This window comes from Mustela erminea, chromosome 7 (assembly GCF_009829155.1).
Source record: "Mustela erminea isolate mMusErm1 chromosome 7, mMusErm1.Pri, whole genome shotgun sequence".
Lineage (NCBI taxonomy): Eukaryota > Metazoa > Chordata > Mammalia > Carnivora > Mustelidae > Mustela > Mustela erminea.
In genome coordinates, this window is record NC_045620.1 from 106,200,838 (window position 1) to 106,222,253 (window position 21,416).

The 21,416-nt window shown below is 40.9% G+C and overlaps 1 protein-coding gene across 1 annotated transcript; it reads left to right on the forward strand.

The window, feature by feature from the left end:
- Window positions 1–16,985: 16,985 nt before the first annotated feature.
- MTLN (mitoregulin) lies at window positions 16,986–18,162 on the forward strand (the record flags this gene model as incomplete). Its single annotated transcript, XM_032353702.1, is given in 4 exon segments — window positions 16,986–17,037; window positions 17,040–17,097; window positions 17,099–17,489; window positions 18,064–18,162. Coding segments are annotated over 3 exon segments (384 nt in total), but the record flags the coding sequence as incomplete, so codon positions are not given.
- Window positions 18,163–21,416: the final 3,254 nt, after the last annotated feature.

The window sequence follows — 21,416 nt, forward strand, 5'->3', positions numbered from 1 at the left end:
GTTTCAGTTGAGAAAAAGTCAGTCCGTATTTAACCCAAGGATTCTACCTAATTCTGTTTGCCAATCATCTCCTCGAATCACACGGGATTTGTACAGTATTTTAAACACTGCAATGCAGTAATCAGGATATGTGGCTAAAGACTACATCGTTGATGATAGAGAGCTAATCTCAACTCATCTATGAGACAGTGCACCTGCAAGACCTGCTCGGTCTTTGACCCCATCTCTTTCTTCCCCTTCTCATTCACTCTGCTCTAGTCTCATTGGCTTCCTTTCCGATTCTCAAACCCTCCACAGGGCCTTAGCACCAACCATTCCCTCAGCCTGGGTTACTCATTCCCCAGCACCAACCTGCCCAACTCTCCATCCCTTCTAGGGTTTGTTGGGATCCCACTTTCTCAGGGAGACAGGCCCTGGTTGTCTTACTTAACTCTTCAATCCACCCCTGCCCACCTGCTGCCCTCCTTTCCTGATCTTTTACTTTTCTGCGTTGTCCACATCCCCTCTACTGTGCCATATGATGTTTAACCTCTTAGGTTTATTGTTTAGTGTCTGTTTATGCCAGAGAGAATTTAATGCCCATCAGGGTAGAAATCTTCCTTTTGTCCACAGATATTTCCCAAACATCTGCACCAATGTCTGAAAAATAGAAGGTTTTCAAAAAGTATTTGTTGAGTGAGAATTTTTAGAAGTGGTATGAAATGGTTTCAATCAATACTTTGCAATTAACCACAGAAAGGGGGATGTGGAAGGCTGTTCTCAAAGGACACAATTTTCTCAAGGCTCCCTCCTCCCCTTCTTTAGGGGACCCAGAGCCCCATTTTGCCTCTTGCCTCTGCCCTGACAGGAAGATGGTTACTTGTTTATTCTCCTTCAAACAGAAGGGTTTTGCCAGAGCTCCAAGCTGACCTAGCTATGTATCCTTTGAACCATGAGAGAGTCCAAAAATAAAGCGGGTTGTCTAATACACTGGTCCATTAAAAAAAAATTGAGAATTTTGTAAACAAAATTGAGGCCCAATACAAGAAAAGACAAAACTATAAGGACAGACATCCAATTGGTGTTTTCCAGGAGCTGGGATTAAGGAAGAGATCTGGCTATACAGGGGTCATAAAGTTTGTGGGGTGTTGGAAATATTCTATATATTGGTTATGCTGGTTTATGTGACTGAATGCATAGGTCATATCTCATCAAATTATAAAAAGGGTACATTTTGTGGCATGTTAAGTATACTTCACTAAACTTGACTTGCACAAATAAGATGGAGGTAGAGAAATGTGTAAGAATAAGATGTAATGAGATTGGCCATGAGTTGTGGAGGATGAGTGATGAGTACATCTGTTTTTGTATATATTTGAAATTTTCCATATTAAAATTTTAAAAATAAGATACATCTTACAAATATATGTAAGACCTCCTTATAGAAAACAATAAAATTTTACTGAAAAAAGAAAGGAGATTGATTTTTGATAAGGGTGTCAAGACCATTAAGTGTAGGAAAGACCATTCACCTTTTTTTTTTAAAGATTTTATTTATTTATTTATTTGAGAGATCACAAGTGGGCAGAGAGGCAGGCAGGGGGTGGGGTGGGGGAGCGTGGGAAGCAGGCTCCCCACTGATCAGAGAGCCTGATGCGGAGCTCAATCCCAGGACCCTGAGATCATGACCTGAGCCAAAGGCAGAGGCTTAACCCACTGAGCCACCCAGGCGCCCTGAAAGACCATTCACTTTAACAAATGATGCTGGGACAACTAAATATCTATATGTAAAAGAATGAAAGTGGACACTTAATTCACTCCATATACAAATATTAAATCAAAATGAGTAAAAGACATATTTAAAAGCCAAAACTATAAAACACTTAGAAGAAAAACATAGGGGCAATCTTTATGACCTTGGATTTGGCAATGGCATCTCTAATATGACCCCAGAAGCACAAACAACCAAAAGGAAATCGATAAGCAAGAAAAAAAATAGATAAACTAGGCTTCATCAAAATTAAAATTTTGTGCATGAAAGAACATTATTTAGTTTGTGAAAAGGCAACCCACAGAATGGAGGAAAACACTGTATCTGAAATCATGCACAGGTATCCTTTGCTTTTTGCAAGTTCTCATCAGGCCATTTAGCTTTTTTGAGAGACCTACATTAGTACCTGTTTTCACAACCGAAATAAATCTGAAAAGGATTTTCATTTTTATGAAAATGGTGAAAAGCAAAAATAGCATTCAGCCCTCGTTTTGCCGTGGGCTGCTGTAGAGGCAGCGTGTACCCTGAACAGCGAGAGTGGCGCAGCCAAGCACCTTCCCTAGGAACTACACTCAGCATCTCAGCCGCCATACTTAGGACCTATGTTTTTGAGCACACGTGCTCTACGGCAACTTATTTTGTGCATCCATTAGCAAGATGTGTCCTAAGGTATCTGAAAAGCCTAAGGTGTTATTTTGGGGGCCTGGGAACACTCAAAAATGTTTCCATATAAGTTGATCCTTGAACAACATGGATTTGAACTGTGTGGGCCCAACTTACACGCAGATTTTTTTGAGACAAATACAATACTGAGACAAGTACAATACTGTAATTTCTCTTATGGCTTTCTTAATAGTATTTTCTTCTTTCTAGCTCACTTTATTGTAAGAATACAGTATATAACACGTATAACATGCACAATGTGTGTTAACTTTGATATTGGTAAGGCTTCCAGTCGATGGCAGGCTATTAGTACTTATCTTTTTGGGAGTCAAAATTTATACATGGATTTTTGACTTCACAGGGGTTTGGCATCCCTCACTCCCCATGCTGTTCAAGGGTCAACTGTAAATTAATAGTAACTGCTTTTGGGGGTGCCTGGGTGGCTCAGTGGGTTAAACCTCTGCCTTTGGCTCAAGTCATGATCTCAGGGTCCTGGGATCAGTGGGTTAAGCCTCTGCCTTTGGCTCAGGTCATGATCTCAGGGTCCTGGGATCAAGCCCTGCATTGGTCTCTCTGCTCAGCACAGAGCCTGCTTCCCTACTCCCACCCCCCACCTGCCTCTCTGCCTACTTGTGATTTCTGTCAAATAAATAAAATCTTTTTATAAATAATTGTAACTGCCTTTTCATTTTACAGCATTGCAGATTTCATAGGAACATTCTGCTTTTGGATAGTGGGGAAAACCTGTATCTCATAAGGATCTAGTATTCAAAATGTAGAGAACTCTTACAACTCACCATCAACAACTACAAAAAACAGGAATCCAAGTTTTCAAAGTGGGGAAAGGACTTTTCTCCAAAGAAGATAAAGAAATGGCTAATAAGCACATGAAAATATTCAACATCACTCATCATTAGGAGAATGCAAATCAAAATCACAATGATATACCCCTTTGCATTCCGGAGGATATCCACAACAAAATCAAAAATAGAACAGGGGGGAGGGGGTTTGGGAGAAGGGGGTGGGATTATGGACACTGGGGAGGGTATGTGCTTTGGTGAGTGCTGTGAAGTGTGTAAACCTGGTGATTCACAGACCTGTACCCCTGGGGATAAAAACATATGTTTATAAAAAATAAAAAATTAAAAAAATTTAAAAAAAATAGAACAAATTTGGAGGACTCACACTTCCTGATTTTTTTTTTTAAGTAGGCTCCATGCCCAGCCTGGTCATATTTTCTGATTTTTTAAATTACAACAAACCTACAGTAACCATACATTGTAGTACTAGCATAAGAACAGACAGATAAATCAAAGGAATAGAATACACAGTCTACAAATAGATTCTCACACATATAATCAATTGATTTTCAGCAAGAACCAAGACCATTCAATGAGAGAGGACAAATGATGCTGGGACAACTGTCTATCCACAAGCAAAAGAATGAAGATAGACTCTCACCTCATACCATATAAAAAAATTAACTCAAAATGGATGAAAAACATAGGGAATGAATGTCTTTATGACATTGGACTTGCAATGATTTCTTGAATATGACACCAAAAACACAGGCAACAACAAAATAGGTAAATTGGACTTGATCAAAATGTAAAACTTTTGCTCATCAAAGGATATTATTAAGATAGTAAAAAGACAACCCACAGAATGGGAGAAGACATTTGCAAAGTATATATCTGATAAGGGATCAGTATCCAAAATATATAAAGAACTACTAAATGCAACAACAATAAAATGCAAACAATGCAATACAAAAATGGGCAAAAATCTTGAATAGACTTTTCTCCAAAGAAATGGCCAAATGGCCAATAGGCACACGCAAATATGTTCAACATCATTAATCAGGGAATGAAAGTTAAAACCAGAATGAGATACTAACTCACACCCATTAGGATGGCTATAACAAAAAAAAAAAGGAAAATAACAAGGGTTGGCAAGGATGGAGAAATTGGAATGTTGGTACATTGTTAGTGGGAATGTAAAATGGGGCAACCTCTGTGGAAAACACAGTGGGGTTTCCTCAAAAAGCTAAACATAGAATTACCATATGATCCAGCAATTCTACTTCTGGGTATACGCTCAAAAGATCTGAAAGTAGGACTCAAACATATACCTGGATGTCCATGTTCACAACGGTAGAATTCATAATGGCCAAAAGGTGGAAACAACCCAACCCATCTGTTGGTGAATGAACAAAGAAAATGTGGTATTTACATAAACTATAGAATATTACTTAGTTGTGACAAAGAGTTAAATTCTGAAACATGCTTTAATACGGATAAACCTTTAAAACGTTAAATTAAATAAGCCAGATACAGAAAGACAAATACCATGTGATTCCATTTACAGGAGGTACCTAGAGTAGGTAAATTCATAGAGATAGAAAGTATAATAGAGTCTACTAGGAGCTGGAAAAAAGGGAGAAGGGAGAGTTATTTAATGGGGACACAGTTTCTGTTTGGGATGATGAAAAAGATCTGGAAATGGATATTGGAATGGATTTGGAATGGCTATACAACATTGTGAATGTAGTCACTGCCACTTAAAAATGATAAAAATGGGGGCGCCTAGGTGGCTCAGTTGGTTAAGCAACCAACTCTTGGTTTCAGCTTGGGTCATGATCTCAAGGTCCCGGGATTAAGCCCTGCACTGACACCCACATCAGGCTCTCTGCTTAGCGGGGAGTCTGCTTGTCTCCCTCTCCCTCCACCTCTACCCCCACTGGCATCTTCTCTCCCTCAAACAAATAAATAAATCTTTAAAAATGGTAAAAATGACAAATATGTCTTACATACATTTACCACAGTTAAAAATTTCAAAAATATTGCATACATTACAATCCAGTCTTCGTGCTATAAGTCTACGGGGTTTGACAAATGCATAATGTCATGGACCCACCATTACTGTATCATATGTAATATTTTATCATCCTAATAAATCCACTATGCTTTACCTACTCAACCCTTCTCCCTCCCCTGAAACCCATGGTAACCACTGATCTCTTACCGTCTCTTTAGTTTTGCCTTTGCCAGAAGGTGTATGCCTGGAATCCTGCCATACACAGGCATTCAGAGCAGCGTCTTACACTTAGCAACGTGTATTTAGAGTTAATCCATGTCTTCTCATGGCCTGATAGCTCATTTATTTTCATTGTGATAATATTCCATTGTATGGAAGGAGCACAGCTTGCTTATCCTTTCACTTATTGAAGGACATCTCGGTTGCTTTCAAGTTTTAGCAGTAATGAATAAAGTGGCTATGAACCATATTCGTGTAACTGTTTCATGTGGACATGGTTTCAAATTAGTTGGGTTTGTTTATTTTGTTGGGTTTGTTTATTTTTTATTTTCTAAGTTAACATATCAAGTTAACTTTAAAAAGTTTTTTTTTTTTTTTTTAAGTTTAAACACACACAGATTTGAGTAGCCAACATGACAGCTGGGATACAGAAAGTTCTATGACCCTCAAAATCTCCTTCGTGGTCAAGTCCTCCCTCCCGAACCCTCAGCAACCACTAACGTGTTCTCCAACCTACAGTTTGGCCTTTTCCAGAGTGTCATAGACATGGAATCATGTGACTTTGAGTCTGGTTTCTTTCACATAGCAAAACGCTTTAGAGACTCATCTCAGCTGCTGTGTGCATCGAAAGTAATACCTTTTTACTGCTGGATGTCATTGTGTTGTTTGGATGTACCACAGTTTACTCATCCATCCACCTGTGACAGGACATGAGGGTCTCTCCAGTTTTTGACTACTGTGAATAAAGGTGCTAAAAACATTAATGTACAGATTTGGGGTAAATATAAATTTTTGTTTTTTTAGGGCAAATTCCTAAGAATGGAATTACCGGTCAACCAGTCAGTGCATGTTTAACTTTTACAAAAGATTGACAAACTTCTCTTGGAGTCACTATACCATCTTGCATTCCCACGGACAGTGTATGAGAATTTTGGTTTCTCAGAACCCCTGCCAACATGTTTGGTATCGTCATCTGAAAAATGATTCAGCTGTTCTCATAGGTGTGTAGTATTACCTCATCATGGTTTTAATTTGCATGTAATGACTAATGACTTTGCACATTATTTCATGCACCTGTCTTCGGTGTATCTTCTCTGGTAAAGTGTCTGTTAAAATCTCTCCCAGTTTTATATGGCTTTTTGTTTTCTAGTGTTGAGTTTTGAGAGTTCCTTACACATTCTGCATATAGTTTTTGTTGGATATGGGATTTTCAAATATTTTCCCCAACCTTTGGATTGTCTTTTTATTTTCTTAGTAGTATCTTTGGTGGAACAAAATTGTGTAATTTTCATCAAGTTCAATTAATTATTGTGCTTTTGGTATCATAATAAGGATTCTTTGGGGCTCTTAAGTGGCTCAGTTGGTTAAGCATCTGCCTTCTTGGTTCAGGTCATGATCCCAGGGTCCTGGGACTGAGCCCCATGTCAAGCTTTCTGCTCAGTGGGGAGGCTACTTCTCCCTCTCCTGGCCTCTCCGCCTGCTTGTGCGATCTCTCTTTCTGTCAAATAAATAAAATCTTAAAAAAAAAAAAAGGAGTCCTTACTTAACCCAAGTTCATGAAGATTCTCTGTTATGCTTTATTCTAAAAGTCTATAGCTTTATGTTTTATATTTAGACCTATGACATCTCTTGAATTAGTTGTATACACAGTATGAGTTGAGGTTCAAGGTCCATATTTCCTTATGGATGTCCGGTTTCCCAGCACCATTTACTGAAAACTATCCTACACCTACCAAACTGCCCTCCTTGTCAAAAATTAATTCACCACATTTAGGCTGGAATTTATGCTGTTCTATGTTAGTATCTTCTCAAAGTTGAAGCAAAGAAAGATCTTATGCCAACTGTACCTGTGAGCAAAAGGTTAGCAAAAATCCTCTGTATAAGCAAAACTGCAAAACCTAGCAAAACTAGGTTACCTTCCTAGTCCCTTTTCATTAGAAACCTCACTGAGCTGGGCTGTCAACACTCTTTATGGTAAAAAGGAGCCCTGACTGGTGAAATGCCTCCAGATTATAAGGACCAGGACTGCTGTGTAAATGCCTGGCAGAAGGCTGTTGCTCTGGGCTTCCCCGGGGTGACTTGGAACTGGGTCTTGTGGCCCTGGAAGCCCTGCCTGCAGAACTGTGTGCAGGATACTGGTTTCTAGTTGGGACGTGAGCTTGGCTCTCACACCACCTTTATGACCTCATCCTCTCACATTTAAGCGTCCACTTGAACAACTCTGTGCTTAGCTACAAGACTACCGCTGAAGAAACACGCCTGACTGTCAGCTCAGTGCACCGTATCCAGATCTTTATCCTTCTTGGTGAGCCCAATGCCAAGCATGGACTATTACAGTCATTGAGTATGACTGGCTAGTTAAACCTAAGACCAGCTTCTGGTGAGCATTACAGTAACCAACTCATTCTGCCTTGTACCAGTTCATGTAATACATCTGCTTCACTGTTAAAATACCTAATGGTTAAGAACAGAGTTGTTTGAGACCTGTATGCAATTAGCAAAATAATTACACTTTACTTTCTAGTAATGCCCAACCTAAACACCATCCTCTCCTCACTGTAATAGATTTATATGTGTCTTTGTTCAGTGTCCCAGTATATAAAAATTAGTCATTACCTGCTTTCACCTGGGAAAAGTAATAGTTCACTTGAACTCAGGAAGTCACTGAAGCCTCATCTTAGTTAAACCAAGACTCCTGGGTACTCAGTCGGTTAAGCGTCCACCTTTGGCTCAGGTCATGATCCCAGAGTCTTGGCACAGAGCCCTGTGTCGGGCTCCCTGTTCAGCAGGAAGCCTGCTTCTCCCTCTCCCTCTGCCCCTCACCCCCTGCTCTTGTGCTCTCTCTCTCTCTCAAATAAATAAAATCTTAAATTAAAAAAAACCAGGACCCTAGAGAGATGCTATTCCTATAAGTGATTGCTCTGATCCAACATGTAAATGACGTCGTCTGAGGTTCCCCTGATGTGGATTCTAAGACTCACTGTAAGTATCTGCTCACTGACCTGGCCAAGACATGTCAGCAGAAGGAAAGACAGGATTTAAGAAGAGATTACAAATTAATCAAAATTACCCAAAACCAACCACTGGAAGATAGAAGAACTTCTGAGATTCACTGGGTATTATGCACAATGGGTACCAAACTTTTCTGAAATAGCAAGAACTTGATACCATTTGACTACATCGAACTTCTTAGAACCTCTTTCATAGAATGGAAAAAGCATCAATGGAAAAGGCTTTCTATGATCTCACAGCATCCATCTACAACTACCTAAACTACCTCCCCTGGATGATCATAAAACTTCGTTTTTGTATGTTCACAAAAGGAAAGATTAGGTCCCAATCTAAAGCTATCAGCACACAGCACTTACTGAAGATCCATGGCCTATGATTAACCTGTCTTTTCATCCAGTGGTTAAGGCATATCCTATTGGTCTTAGAGCAAATACAGCCTTAACTAAATTAGTAGACACATCTTCAGATCTTACGCTGGACCTTTTAAATCTGATGGTACCGCATGCAGAACAGTACTTAATTAATTATGAAATACTATTACTTTTGCCTTCTCATTTACTATTCCTTGTAGTAACATTCTCAAAGTAGCAATTTATTATTTTTTCTGGAGACATAAATAGTATTTTGTTAATAGCCTCCTGAGGATTGTGATGCTGCCTATAAAATTCGCCCAACTTGAGGTGATCATCAACAACTAGAACCTCACTTTGACTGACAAAATAAATGAGTCCAGCCCTTAGAGCTCAATAGTGGTTAGTTACAGAGAGTAGAATAACCTTGGAGTTTGCACTATTGCTCATACTCCATATTACCTACATTTTGTCCCACAGGTGAGATGGAACAATCCATAACCAAACTTAAGGGAAAAGGGGACACTTAAGGGGAAACCCTGACTCTTCAAGGTTGACTCAGGAAGTTGGTGGAGCCAACTAGGAAATACTGGGTCATGACTTCTATGTGCCTGCTAGTTCCATCCTATAATAGTATTAATTATTCATGTTTGCCTTACAGTTGTTTAACTTCTGTTTCCCAGAGTCAAAAAAGCACATCGATCAAAGACAAAACAAGATGAAAACATGATGGTTGATACTCAACTGATAATCAGACTTCTAGAAATGAAATGTCATCTTCAAGAAGGATCAGTAACAGTGGTAGAACTCTGCCTAATTCCTAGAGTTTTTCCTGCAATTCTAATGAATGGAAGATTAAAAAGAGAAATGAGGGGAAAAAAATCTTCTGTCCTCCTACAAAAAATTATTATCTGACCAAAACAGTACTACTATAAACAGTTTTAAATGCATCCTGCTCAATCCATACCGATATCATATCAGTAATCACACTTCTTGAAAAGAAATCAATTAGCAAGAGTCTCATTTCAATGGGCAAACTTCTACAAGCTAGCCAGTCATCAATGAATCCCTTGCTTTCACAGTTAAAAGGTTTTTTTAAAAAAAAATCCTTAACATTATCACTTTTGAAAATCCACCAATCCCTGAATTCTGTATGTATGTCCTGAAACCCTGTAAAAGGCCAGCACTCTGCACAGCTGATAGCCTGTGCTTTACAAGTATAGTTCTGACTTGCTTACAGAACAAAAAAATCCAAAATATCTTTGTTTTAGTTAGTAATGAGTGCCCTCTTTCTTAATATAAATGTAACATTTTATTATTTGCTTGATTTTGTGTTGTTGATGGTATTTGTCAACTTTTTAAAGTTACATATGGCAACTTTTCATTGCAAATAAATGTTTTTTTAATCTAAAAATAACTTTTCATTCAACAACTACTGATTGAGCACATATTATGAAGAAATAATGATAAACAGAAATAAAAATGGTCCCCACCAACAGTCTAATGTGGGAAGCCAAACATTAACCAAATAAACATATCAAAATACACGAAACATGTAACCATGTCCACTCCACCCATGAAAGATTAACAGCTATAGGAACTACCCTCCCGCTGGAAACAATTATTAAAAGCTGGATAAAAGGCATACATCAGTATCAGACGTGGTACAACAGAGAAAACAGGACTGAGACTCCTGAAAGAGAGGAAACACATGAGATCAGCCCTATTCTTATCCTATTACCTCCTGGAGAGAGTTTTGAGGGATTCTAAGGGCACAGTGCAGGGAGGGCAAAACCAGAGCTTGGCTCAGAGTCTTGCTGAGTTGAGGTGATGGAGACTGGAGTTCTGGAAAGAAGAGGTGGCTGGAACTTGAAGGGCAAAGTACCAGAGATGAGGTTGCTGCACAAGGAGGGAAAAATGCGTCCATGACCTATGGAATAATATCAAACGTCATATACATGGAACTGCACTCCCAGGGTTGGGGATGGGGGAGGAGGCATAAAAAGTTTTGAAGAAAAAATGGTCAAAACTCTCCTAAACTTGGTGAAAACTATTAAGCCCACAGATTCAAGAGACTTGACACATTCCAAACAGAATGAACTTGGAAAAACTATACAAAATATCATAACTGAATTACTAAAACCTTGTGATACAGTCTTTAAAGCAGCCAGAGGAAGAGAAGATTCATTACATACAGATAAAGACTTCTTTTCTAAAATTAAGCAAGTGAAATCAGAGAAGGAAATAAACTATCAGAGATTCTTAATCATAGGAAACAAACTGAGGGTTGCTGGAGGGAAGGGGGAAAAGGGGAACTGGGTGGTGGACACTAAGGAGGGCATGGGATGTAATGACCACTGGGTATTGTATAAGACTGATGAACCACTGACCTCTACTCTGAAACTAATAATGCATTAAATTTAAATTAACTGAATTTAAATTAAAAAACAAAAAAAATTAAAAATTAAATTATACAAGCCAGAAGATAACTGGAACATCTTTTCTTCTTCCTTTTTTCATTGAAGTTGACAGACAATGATACATTAGTTTCCGGTGTATAATGTAGTGATTCCACTGGTGTGTTTTTTACGCCTGTGCTCCCCACAAGTATGGCTACCAGTGGTCTCCACTCAAAACTATTGTAGTACCAATAATGGGACACCTTTATAGACCTGCAAGAAAAAATGGTCATCCTCAAATCTGCCCAACATCCACTACCATAGACTACACCACCACTGTCTCTTGTCTGAACCAGTGGAGTAGTTTTCTAACCAGTTTCCCTGCTTGCATCCACAGCACCTTCTGATCCATTCTCCAACAGAAGCCAGATTAATTTTATCAATATGTAAAGAGAACCATGCAAGACTCTGCTCACAGAAACAGCTGCCTACTTTACTCTAAGTAAAATCCAAAGCCCTGATATGGCCTGCAAGGCCTATCTACTTCTCCTGCCTCTCTTCCATGCCTGCCCCTCAGATTCTCACGGAGTTGGCTTCTTGTGGCCTCACAACAGTCACCAGTGCATCGCCTGGGCCAAGAGCAGGGCTCTCCTTCTTTTCTCTGCTTGTGTGTCTCCAGTGGGATTCTAAGGGCAAAGTCCACTGGAGGCCTTTCTTGACAGCTCCCAACCTCCCAACCACAGTGAGGCTCTGCTGGGTTCCCTCAAGCATGACACACAGTACTCTCATCTAAGCACTCATCTGTGTCTGAAGCGCTGTATTTATTTGTGTGAGGATTTGATTGTTGTCATTCTCTCTCCTCGACAGGAGATCCTTGAGATTGGCTCCACATGGTGTATGTTGCCCTAAATATCCAGCCACGGTATGCACTCAGGAAATACTTACTGGAATAGAGTGAATCATAGACGACCACTTATCTCGAATTATGAGGAGACAGGTTGGGGTCTTATTCAGAAGGAGTCTCCTGTCCTTTCTGAAAGGATTGTAGGAGGCCATTCTACTGTGCACGTTTCCAGAATGACAGACTAGAGAGGCGGACTTGCAGTGTGTTACAGCTCCTGACAGAGAAGGCTCGAGACTCACCTTTCCCCAAAGTATTGCTTTCATTCTTGCCTATGCACCGGGGAGGAAATGATTCTCACTTAGAAATCACACAACCTGATGATGTATTTTTTTTAAAGATTTTATTTATTTATTTGACAGACAGAAATCACAAGTAGGCAGAGAGACAGGCAGAGAGAGAGGGGAAAGCAGGCTCTCCACTGAGCAGAGAGCCCGATGCAGGACTCGATCCCAGGACCCCGAGACCATCACCTGAGCCGAAGGCAGAGGCTTAACCCACTGAGCCACCCAGGCGCCCCACTAATGATGTATTTTATGGTGACTAACATAACCCAATAAAAATTTTTTAAAAAATTTTTTAAAAGAGAGAGAAGGAAAGAAATCACACAACCAGGCATTTACTTTGCTTGCCCACCTTGCCCAAGTCCCAGCCTCTTGGAGTGTGCACTAGTGAAGTCAGGTGAGTGAGTTCAGCACAAGGCCCAATCACACAAGACTTTTTCCTCCCACTTCCAAAAACTCGAGGGAAGAGAATGGGAAATAAAGGGTCTGACAGTTAAAACTCCTGAGACACAGGGCTGTGTGCTTGTGGCTCAGGCGAACAGCATCAGCCAGAGTTCTTCTGGGCCAGACCTCAAGGACCTAAGGGGATGAATGCTCCATGTTAATCATGGCAAAGCTTCACCCTTTTGGAGGCTTCAGGGTATAAAATGACTGCTTTGTTACTTAGGGTCCTGGAGTTGCAGAGGAAATCAATTCCATTTATATGCTTTAAAAGAATTTATAAGTAATAAAGGTTTAATACTGTAAATGGCAAAACCTTTTCCCTGGGCAAATACTTCAAAAAGCAAACTCAATAATGGCAGTTAATGTATCTTTCAGAAGACACTCATGTGATCAATTAACTCATTATACTTAGCTATTCAGCCTGTTAATCCAAATTTAATCATCACCTCAAAGCTGGTTGACCATTATCAAGTCTACTAACATGTCACATGGAAATGATGCACCAAGGGGAAAAAATACAGTCTCAGGGCAGGGACGCACTGACTCTTTAAAAGGGATTTAAAATCTTAGACCCCTGCCTCCCTCCCAGCAGCTGTATTCTCCCCTTTGGCTGAAGTTTGCTCTTGCTAAGAAAAAAAAAAAAAAAAAAAAAAAAAAAAAGGACATTGCTATGGTCTCTGCCAGCTCTAGTCACCTAAGGTTTTCCCACATTCACGGCTTGATGAGGTGCATGTGTGCGCATGATCTGGTTGTTTTTAGCCCAAAGGCCACTTAGGGATGATGTAAGAATTCCAAGTGAAGTTTAAATTTGCAATAATAGTAGTGGCCAGAGCACACAACTTCAGGCTGACAGAACTAAAAATAGTCTTAGGGGCCCCTGGGTGTCTCAGTCAGTTAGGTATCCACTTCCTGATCTCAGTTCAGGTCTTTTATTTATTTATTTATTTATTTGACAGACATCACAAGTAGGCAGAGAGGAAGGCAGAGGGAGAGAGAGGAGGAAGCAGGCTCCCTACCAAGCAGAAAGCCCGATGCAGGACTCGATCCCAGGACCCTGAGACCATGACCCGAGCCGAAGGCAGAGGCTTAACCCACTGAGCCACCGAGGTGCCCCTCAGTTCAGGTCTTGATCTCAAGGTCATGAGTTTGAGACCCACATTGGGCTCTGTGCTGGGCATAGAGCTTATGTAAAAAAATATAAATAAAATAAGAAAGCCTTAGAGCTACTGAACCATACCAAACTTCATTTTACAAATTAAAAAAACCCCTGAGATCCAGGGAAATTTCATTCCTTCTAATGATCTTATTTACCTTTCAGTTCAGATCTTATTTACGATTCAGTTCAGACACACACATGTTAAGACTTCCCTGACCACTCCTTGCTGTCATCAACCCCAAATATTTACTAGCTGTGTGTTAGGTACCAGCCCCTGTGGCCGGCACTTGGGATCCACCAGTACACAACTGAGACAAAAATCCCTGCCCTTGAGTAGCTTACATTGTAGCAGCAGACAGGCAATAAACAATAAGTGTAATAAATACAAATAAATACTGTAAATCCTACCGTAGGTGGAAGGCTAGAAATACTCTAGAGGCGGAGAACAGAGCAGGGAAAAGGAGATCAGGAGTGCCAGAGAGCAGGGGTTGGTTCATTTGTGATTTTTAAATAGTCATGTAGGTCTTGTTGAGAAGGTGGCAACTGACAAGAAACAGTGAGGAAATTAGGCATACAGGCACCTGGGAGAAGAGTATTCCATATGCCAGGTAGGGGGACGGCACATGCAAGTGTTCTTTTTTATTTTTAGGATATTTATTTATTTATTTTTAAAAAGATTTTATTTATTTATTTGCCAGAGACAGAGGGAGAGAGAGCGAGCGAGCACAGGCAGACAAAGAGGCAGGCAGAGGCAGAGGGAGAAGCAGGCTCCCCGCCAAGCAAGGAGCCCAATGTGGGACTTGATCCCAGGACCCTGGGATCATGACCCGAGCCGAAGGCAGCTGCTCAACCAACTGAGCCACCCAGGCGTCCCATATTTTTAGGATATTTATTTGAGAGAGAGAAAGAGAGAGTGTGTGTGTAATTGGGGGGAGGGGCAGAGGGAGAGAGAGAGAGAATCCTCAAGCAGACTCTGCACTGAGCATGGACCCCAAAGCAGGGCTCGATCCCAGCACCCAGATATCATGACCTGAGCGGAAATCAGGAGCCAGATGCCCAAACTACTGAGCCACCCAGGCACCCTAACATATGAAAATGTTCTTAGGTAGCAGCAGGCCTGGTGAGCACAAGAAACAAGGAACACATCGGTGAGAGAAGTAAGGATTGGAGAGAAACTGGTCACGCAGAGCTCTGTGGACCACTGCGAGGGCCTTGGTTTGAGCAGAAGAGTGAGGGATCCAACTCCTGACCTCCAAGGTTCACTCTGGCTGCTGCATTGAGAATAGAATGTGGTGGACAGATACAGAAGCACAGAAACCTGAAGGGGCTATTGCAGTGACTTAGGTAGGAGATGATGGCAGTTTGGAACCAGTGGCAGCAGTCAAGTCAGAAGTGGCTTAATTCTGGCCATATTTTGAAAATATAACCAACAGATTTGGTTGACAGATTAGATGGATTATAAGAGAGAGTGATTCTGAGGGTTTTCTTCTTTTTTTAAGTCTAAGTTACATACTTAACTAAATATTCCAGTTCATCAGGACGTGTCTAATTGTTTTTCCATCTTTTACTCTGCACCAAGCAGAGGGTAGATGTGCTGTATTCACTTCTACATTCCCAATGCCTCCTGCAGCATTCAATAAATGTTTGCCAAATAAATGATCATGAAGCATGGCAGATGTGAATTCGCATTGGACCCAATATCATCTTTATTGTCTGTCTGCCAAGATGCATTCTGCCTCAAGTATGAAAATCCATGTGCTAATATGAAGTCAGCCAGCCTCCAGTCTAAACGAGTTTGGACTCCACAGGCTGGTCTCTCTTTCCTGACTCTACTGGTTTTACAAATTACCACAATGTGTAACAAATTACCACAAATGTAGTGACTTAAAATATGCACATTTATAAAATCAGCTTTACGTAGGTTAGGAGTCCAGACACATGGTCCTCTGTTCGGTTCTCACAAGGCATCCGCCAGGCTGTGTGTGTTCTTACTTGGAGGATGAACTGGGGGAGATTCTGCTTCCAAACTTACTCAGGTTGTGGGCAGTTTATTTCCTTGGACCACAGAACTGAAGGCTCCAGCCTTTTGGCTGTTGGCTGGAGGCATTCTGCTGTTTCTAGAAGCCTCCTGCAGTGGCTACATGAGCTTCTTCAACACGTTCACTCACTTCATCTGGCCCACAAGGAGAGTCAGCCGTCTGTTGAAAAGAAATGTTGTAGAGCATAAAGGAATCCCAGGAGTGACATCCCAGCACCTTTGCTTTATTCTATCAGTTAGAAGCAAGTCACAGGTCAAGCCCACACTCAACGAGACGAAACTACACAAAGGCATGCACATTGGGAAATGGAAATCATAGGGGACCACATTAGGGTCTACCACAATGACTTTTATCATTAGAAGTTTTTTTAACCATAGGTCTGGTATAGCATGGCACTCTAGAATTCACTATCCAATATTGAAGCCACTAGCCCCATCTGTGACACGTGTGATGGAAGAGTGGAACTTTGAACTTCTTTTACAAATTTAATGAATTTAAATTAAATTTAAAAATGGATATTCAACTCAATTATTGGAGAAATTTGTATGTGTCTTTGGAACAACCTGGGTATATGAATCTAATTTTTCAATGAACTTTTATGAAATCTAGAGACGATCAAGTATTTCCACTGAAAATTCAGTGTTCCCATTGAGATATGCTATTATAAAATCACCAGATTTCAAACACTTAGTATAAAAAAATCTCATTAATCATTTTTTATATTGATTACGTGTTGAAATAACATCCTGTATCTATTGGACTAAACAAAATATATTTCTAAAATAATTTTAGTTTTAGAATTGTTTTTAATAGGTTACCAGTAAACTGAGTTACATATGCAGCTCGCAGTCTACTGCTGAGAGAAAAGACGGGAGTTGATCTTACAATGAGGAAATGCACATCATCAAAGTTAGCCTATAAGGCAAGACAACAGCTGTCTAATGCCCAACAGTAACCCCTGCGGCGGCCCAGAGGACGGGAAGCCGGGGCGGGGGGCGCCCACAGTCCAGCCAGGCTTCAGCAAGAGGAGAGCCGGACGGAGCTGTTTTGAGCCGACGCGCCGCTGGCCGCGCTGCGCACGCACCGCCGCGCGCGCCGCCCGGGAACGCGGGGCGCCGTTTGACCCCGCCGCCGCGCCGTAGGTCGGGCTCCACGCTGCCGGCTGCCATGGCGGACGTGTCCGAGCGGACGCTGCAGCTATCTGTGCTGGTGGCTTTCGCGTCCGGAGTGCTCGTGGGCTGGCAGGCGAACCGACTGCGGAGGCGCTACCTGGACTGGAGGAAGCGGAGGCTGCAGGACAAGCTGGCGACGACTCAGAAAAAGCTGGACCTGGCCTGAGACCCCGCGCTGTCGGTCGGCGCCGACCCCCACGCGCCCTCCTCGCCTCGCCCGCGCCGGGGCTCAGGCCGGCTTCACACTCCCCGCCTGCTGCGCCTTGTTCTTTTTGGAGAGTTGGTGAGTAGTCCTTACGGGGTTGTAAGAGGAGACGTTGGGAACCGGCGAAAATCTTGCCCCAAGGATTCTGAGGAGGTTTTGCTTTTCCCAGTAACTTACTTTCCCCAGTTGCGCTTTCCTAGTTCATTTCACTGCGTGCCTTTAGTGGGAATGTCTTACCATGTGCAAGTGTTGCACCTTGGCGTTTAACTTCAAAAAGGGAAATCCTGGAAAGAAGGAAAAGAAGAAAGAAAAGGGACCGTGGAGGTATTCCTGCCACCTCCTACCCCCTTATCATTCTTTTCGATAATATCCTTGGTAGACCATTGTACATCTTTGCATTCACGTTTTTTAATCTTCAATCCGAATTCTTTGGTTGTGAGCAGCCTGATAAAGTGGAAAGACCCGTGGCCTGGAAGTTAGGAGTCTTGCATCTAGTGGTAGCTTATCTAGTGGTAGCTTTATCATCAGATCTGCGCACATTCAGTTATCTGTAACATCAAATCTTATAGTTCATAGTTCTTAACTACACGATAGAATAATTTGAAGTTAACGGTTGTATATTTCTGATTATTTTTCTCTTTTCTGTTTCCAGCAGTTTGTCGAAGATGGATATAGAGCACTGGATGGATCTAATTTCTCCTTGCTCTTTATGAGTCAATTTTATTTTCAAAATAAAAAAAAATTAAACATCTCTGAATCTTCCATCGAAAGGAAAGGAATATCTTGCCAAGCAGTTTACTTCATCAAAAGATCTGGATTCTCAAAACAGATCTATTAGTGTTTTTGAAGAGATAGCCTCGTTCTTAAGGAATCTGTGCCAGTTCTTTAGTACAGCTGCAAAGCAGAGTTGGCCTAGTGACCATGTGAATCCTTTTGGCCAACTGTTACTGGATCTGTTCAGGAAAACAAGTGGCTGTGTAAAAATAACTGAGTTAAGGGTGAGGTATATGTCCCAAGTATAGAATGATAACATACTCTGAATATTACTGGCAAAAATTGCATTTATATGTCATTATAGAATATATATTAAAGGAAAAACCCTCTTGACTAAAGCTTAGTGATATATTCCAACTATTATCTAAAAATCAAAAGTTAGTGACTAAATCCTTGGTTATTTTCAATTTGCAATAAGTGTTTTCTATAACACTGTTCTTGTTCATTCTTGTAAAGATTAATTTTGTGTCTCAGCACATTTAACAGCAACTCCATATTAACATAAGAAAAGCTAGAAAAGTTGTTTCCACACAAACCTTTTTTTTTTTCCCATTTTACTGGGCCATCATGCTCTATTACTTCCAATTCTTGTTTTCATTCTGTGAATGCAAGGATTAAAATTTTGGTTCTTAGAGCTCTTCCCATCTGGCCTGCAGTTTGCTTCTCAACCATATGAAAAGGTAAAAGCCATTAAGTGGGAATTTCCTCATCATTCTTCCTGTCAATAGTGCTGTTGAGGGCAGTGGTTTTCAACAGGGCTGCACAACATAATCATCTAGAGAGATTTAAAAGTACTGATCCACTCCCCACAGATTTGGATTTCCGTAGCTTGGGGTGTGCCTGGGCATTAGATTTTTAAAGCTCCGCAGGTGATTGTGATGCCCAGCAGAGGTTGAAAACCGTTGATTTTGAGGCTTTATCTCATTAGTTTTCCTTTCTCAGAAGAGAAGATGAATTCTTCATCCCACCGCTGTTAAGGACCTTCCTTGTTCTCTACTACACCATTTCTGTCTAGCATCTGCAGTCTCTCCCTGCTTTCCCTCTATTTAAAACATAGTCAAGATCTTGACTTTAAAAAAAAAAATCTTAAGTTGACCCCATCATTTGCTAATTAGAAAAAGTGGTACACTATCACTTTCTTCCTAAATGTTTTCCCATTTATCTGCTGCAGTCTGCTCTCTGTACCCCCCGAAAGCTTTTGTTATCCTATGGCCATTTCTGAATAATTTTTACCTTCAGAGTATTTGATAATGTTAGTGTCTCCTTGAAATTCTTCCTACACTTCCCTAATAATTTGAAACTTTGGCATTTCTGAACTTTTGCAACTGCTTCATTTTGTGGGTTCCTTCAATTTTAATCCTTGGTCCTCTGCTCCGTCCTCTCCTTTTGACCACCCAACCAGTCCCCAGGATTAACTATTATATCCAAGCAGAACACCCTCCAAGATATTTCTGTCCCACCTGATCCTTTGATTTCCAGCTTCACATTTAAACTGCCTAGTGGGTATTTTCATTGGATAATCTTACTCAAGAATTCAAATGCAATGTGTACTGTTCACTTGTCAGGAAATTCTGCACACCAATTGACACTTCTATGACAACACTTGGTAGGTGGTACAGCTACATGATTCTAGTCTGTCACCGTAGGTCATAAGCTCTTTGAGGCCAGTGCCTTAATCATCTTGTATCACAGGTCCAACCACTGCTTTCCACCATGGTGCTCACATATTTGACACTATAGCCAACTTTCTTTGTTCTCTGCTGTAATCTGTTTTTAGTAGGTTCCTAATGATGTGGTTCCACTAGTTCTACATTATGAGTCTCTCAAAAGCTATTAATTTCTTTTTCAGGGTCTCCTATAAGGTAGCAACACAGTTGGTATTCATTTTAACACACCGATGTAAGAAAATTGTAATGAGTTTTACAAAATAGCTTGTTCTTAGGAGAAACAGTCGCCATGTTTTGGCTTGGTTTCAGCTACCTCACTGCAAGACTCTTGTTTTAGGTTACTTTTGATGTAGGAAAGATGTTACGGTTCAGAGCTGATGGCTCAGAAAGAATTCTTGAGATATCTGTGGTGCAAAAAGGTGGTTTTATTAAAGCATGGGGGCAGGACCCATGGGCAGAAAGAGCTGCACTAGGGTCATGCAGGGTGGCAATTCTATCCTTTCAAGTTGGGAGTGGGTTAGGGATAGGGTAAGTCTCTTAAGGAATTTTGAAAACAAGGTTTCCAGGATCTTGAAGGGGTTAGTTATTGTTAGCAAAAGGTCATTTATTACTATTTAGTTAAAACTCAGTCATGGCAATTATCATATGATCTCTCTGATACGAGGAATTTGAGAGGCAGGGCGGGGGGTTGTATGGGGTAGGGAAGGAAAAAATGAAACAAGATGGGATCGGGAGGGAGACAAACCATAAAAGCCTTTTTTTTTTTTTAAGATTTTGTTTATTTTACAGACAGATCACAAGTAGGCAGAGAAGCAGGTAGAGTGAGAGGTGGGAAAACAGGCTCCCTGCTGAGCAGAGAGCCTGATGCAGGGCTCAATCCCAGAACCCTGGGATCATGACCAGAGCTGAGCTGAAAGCAGAGGCTTTAACCCACTGAGCCACCCAGGCGCCCCCATAAGAGACTCTTAATCTCACAAAACAAACAGGGTTGCTGGGGGGTGGGAAGGTAGGGACAGGGTGGCTGGGTTATGGACACTGGGGAGGGTATGTGCTATGGTAAGTGTTGTGAATTGTGTAAGCCTATTGATTCACAGACCTGTACCCATGGGGCAAATAATACATTATGTGTTAGTAAAAAACACAAAACAAACTATTATTTAAAAAAAAAAACCCCAAACTCGGTCATGAGACCCTTCAGATGTTGGGTCATATGCTTCGGGGATAATTGCCAACATGTATCTTGTGAGGTAGAGATGAAGGAAGTTTCCAAAGTAATTTTTGTATGTTAAAGTAGACTTACAGGATCCTGGGGGTCAGGCTAATGATTGCCCTTTGCCCTTAGCAAAGTATTAACATTGAGGAAACAGTTCCTAAAGGAAGATCACTGCCTGTTTCAGAGACTTGTCAATGTAAGTAGTAAGGGAATTCAGGTTTTCTTTTGCCTTTGTTTCCCACATCACTTTGATTTTCATAATGGCATCAAAGGATAACAAGAAAGAAGCAGTGACTACTGTTAAGGTGACTGCTGATCATTACAAATCAAAAGAAATACAAATTAATGAAA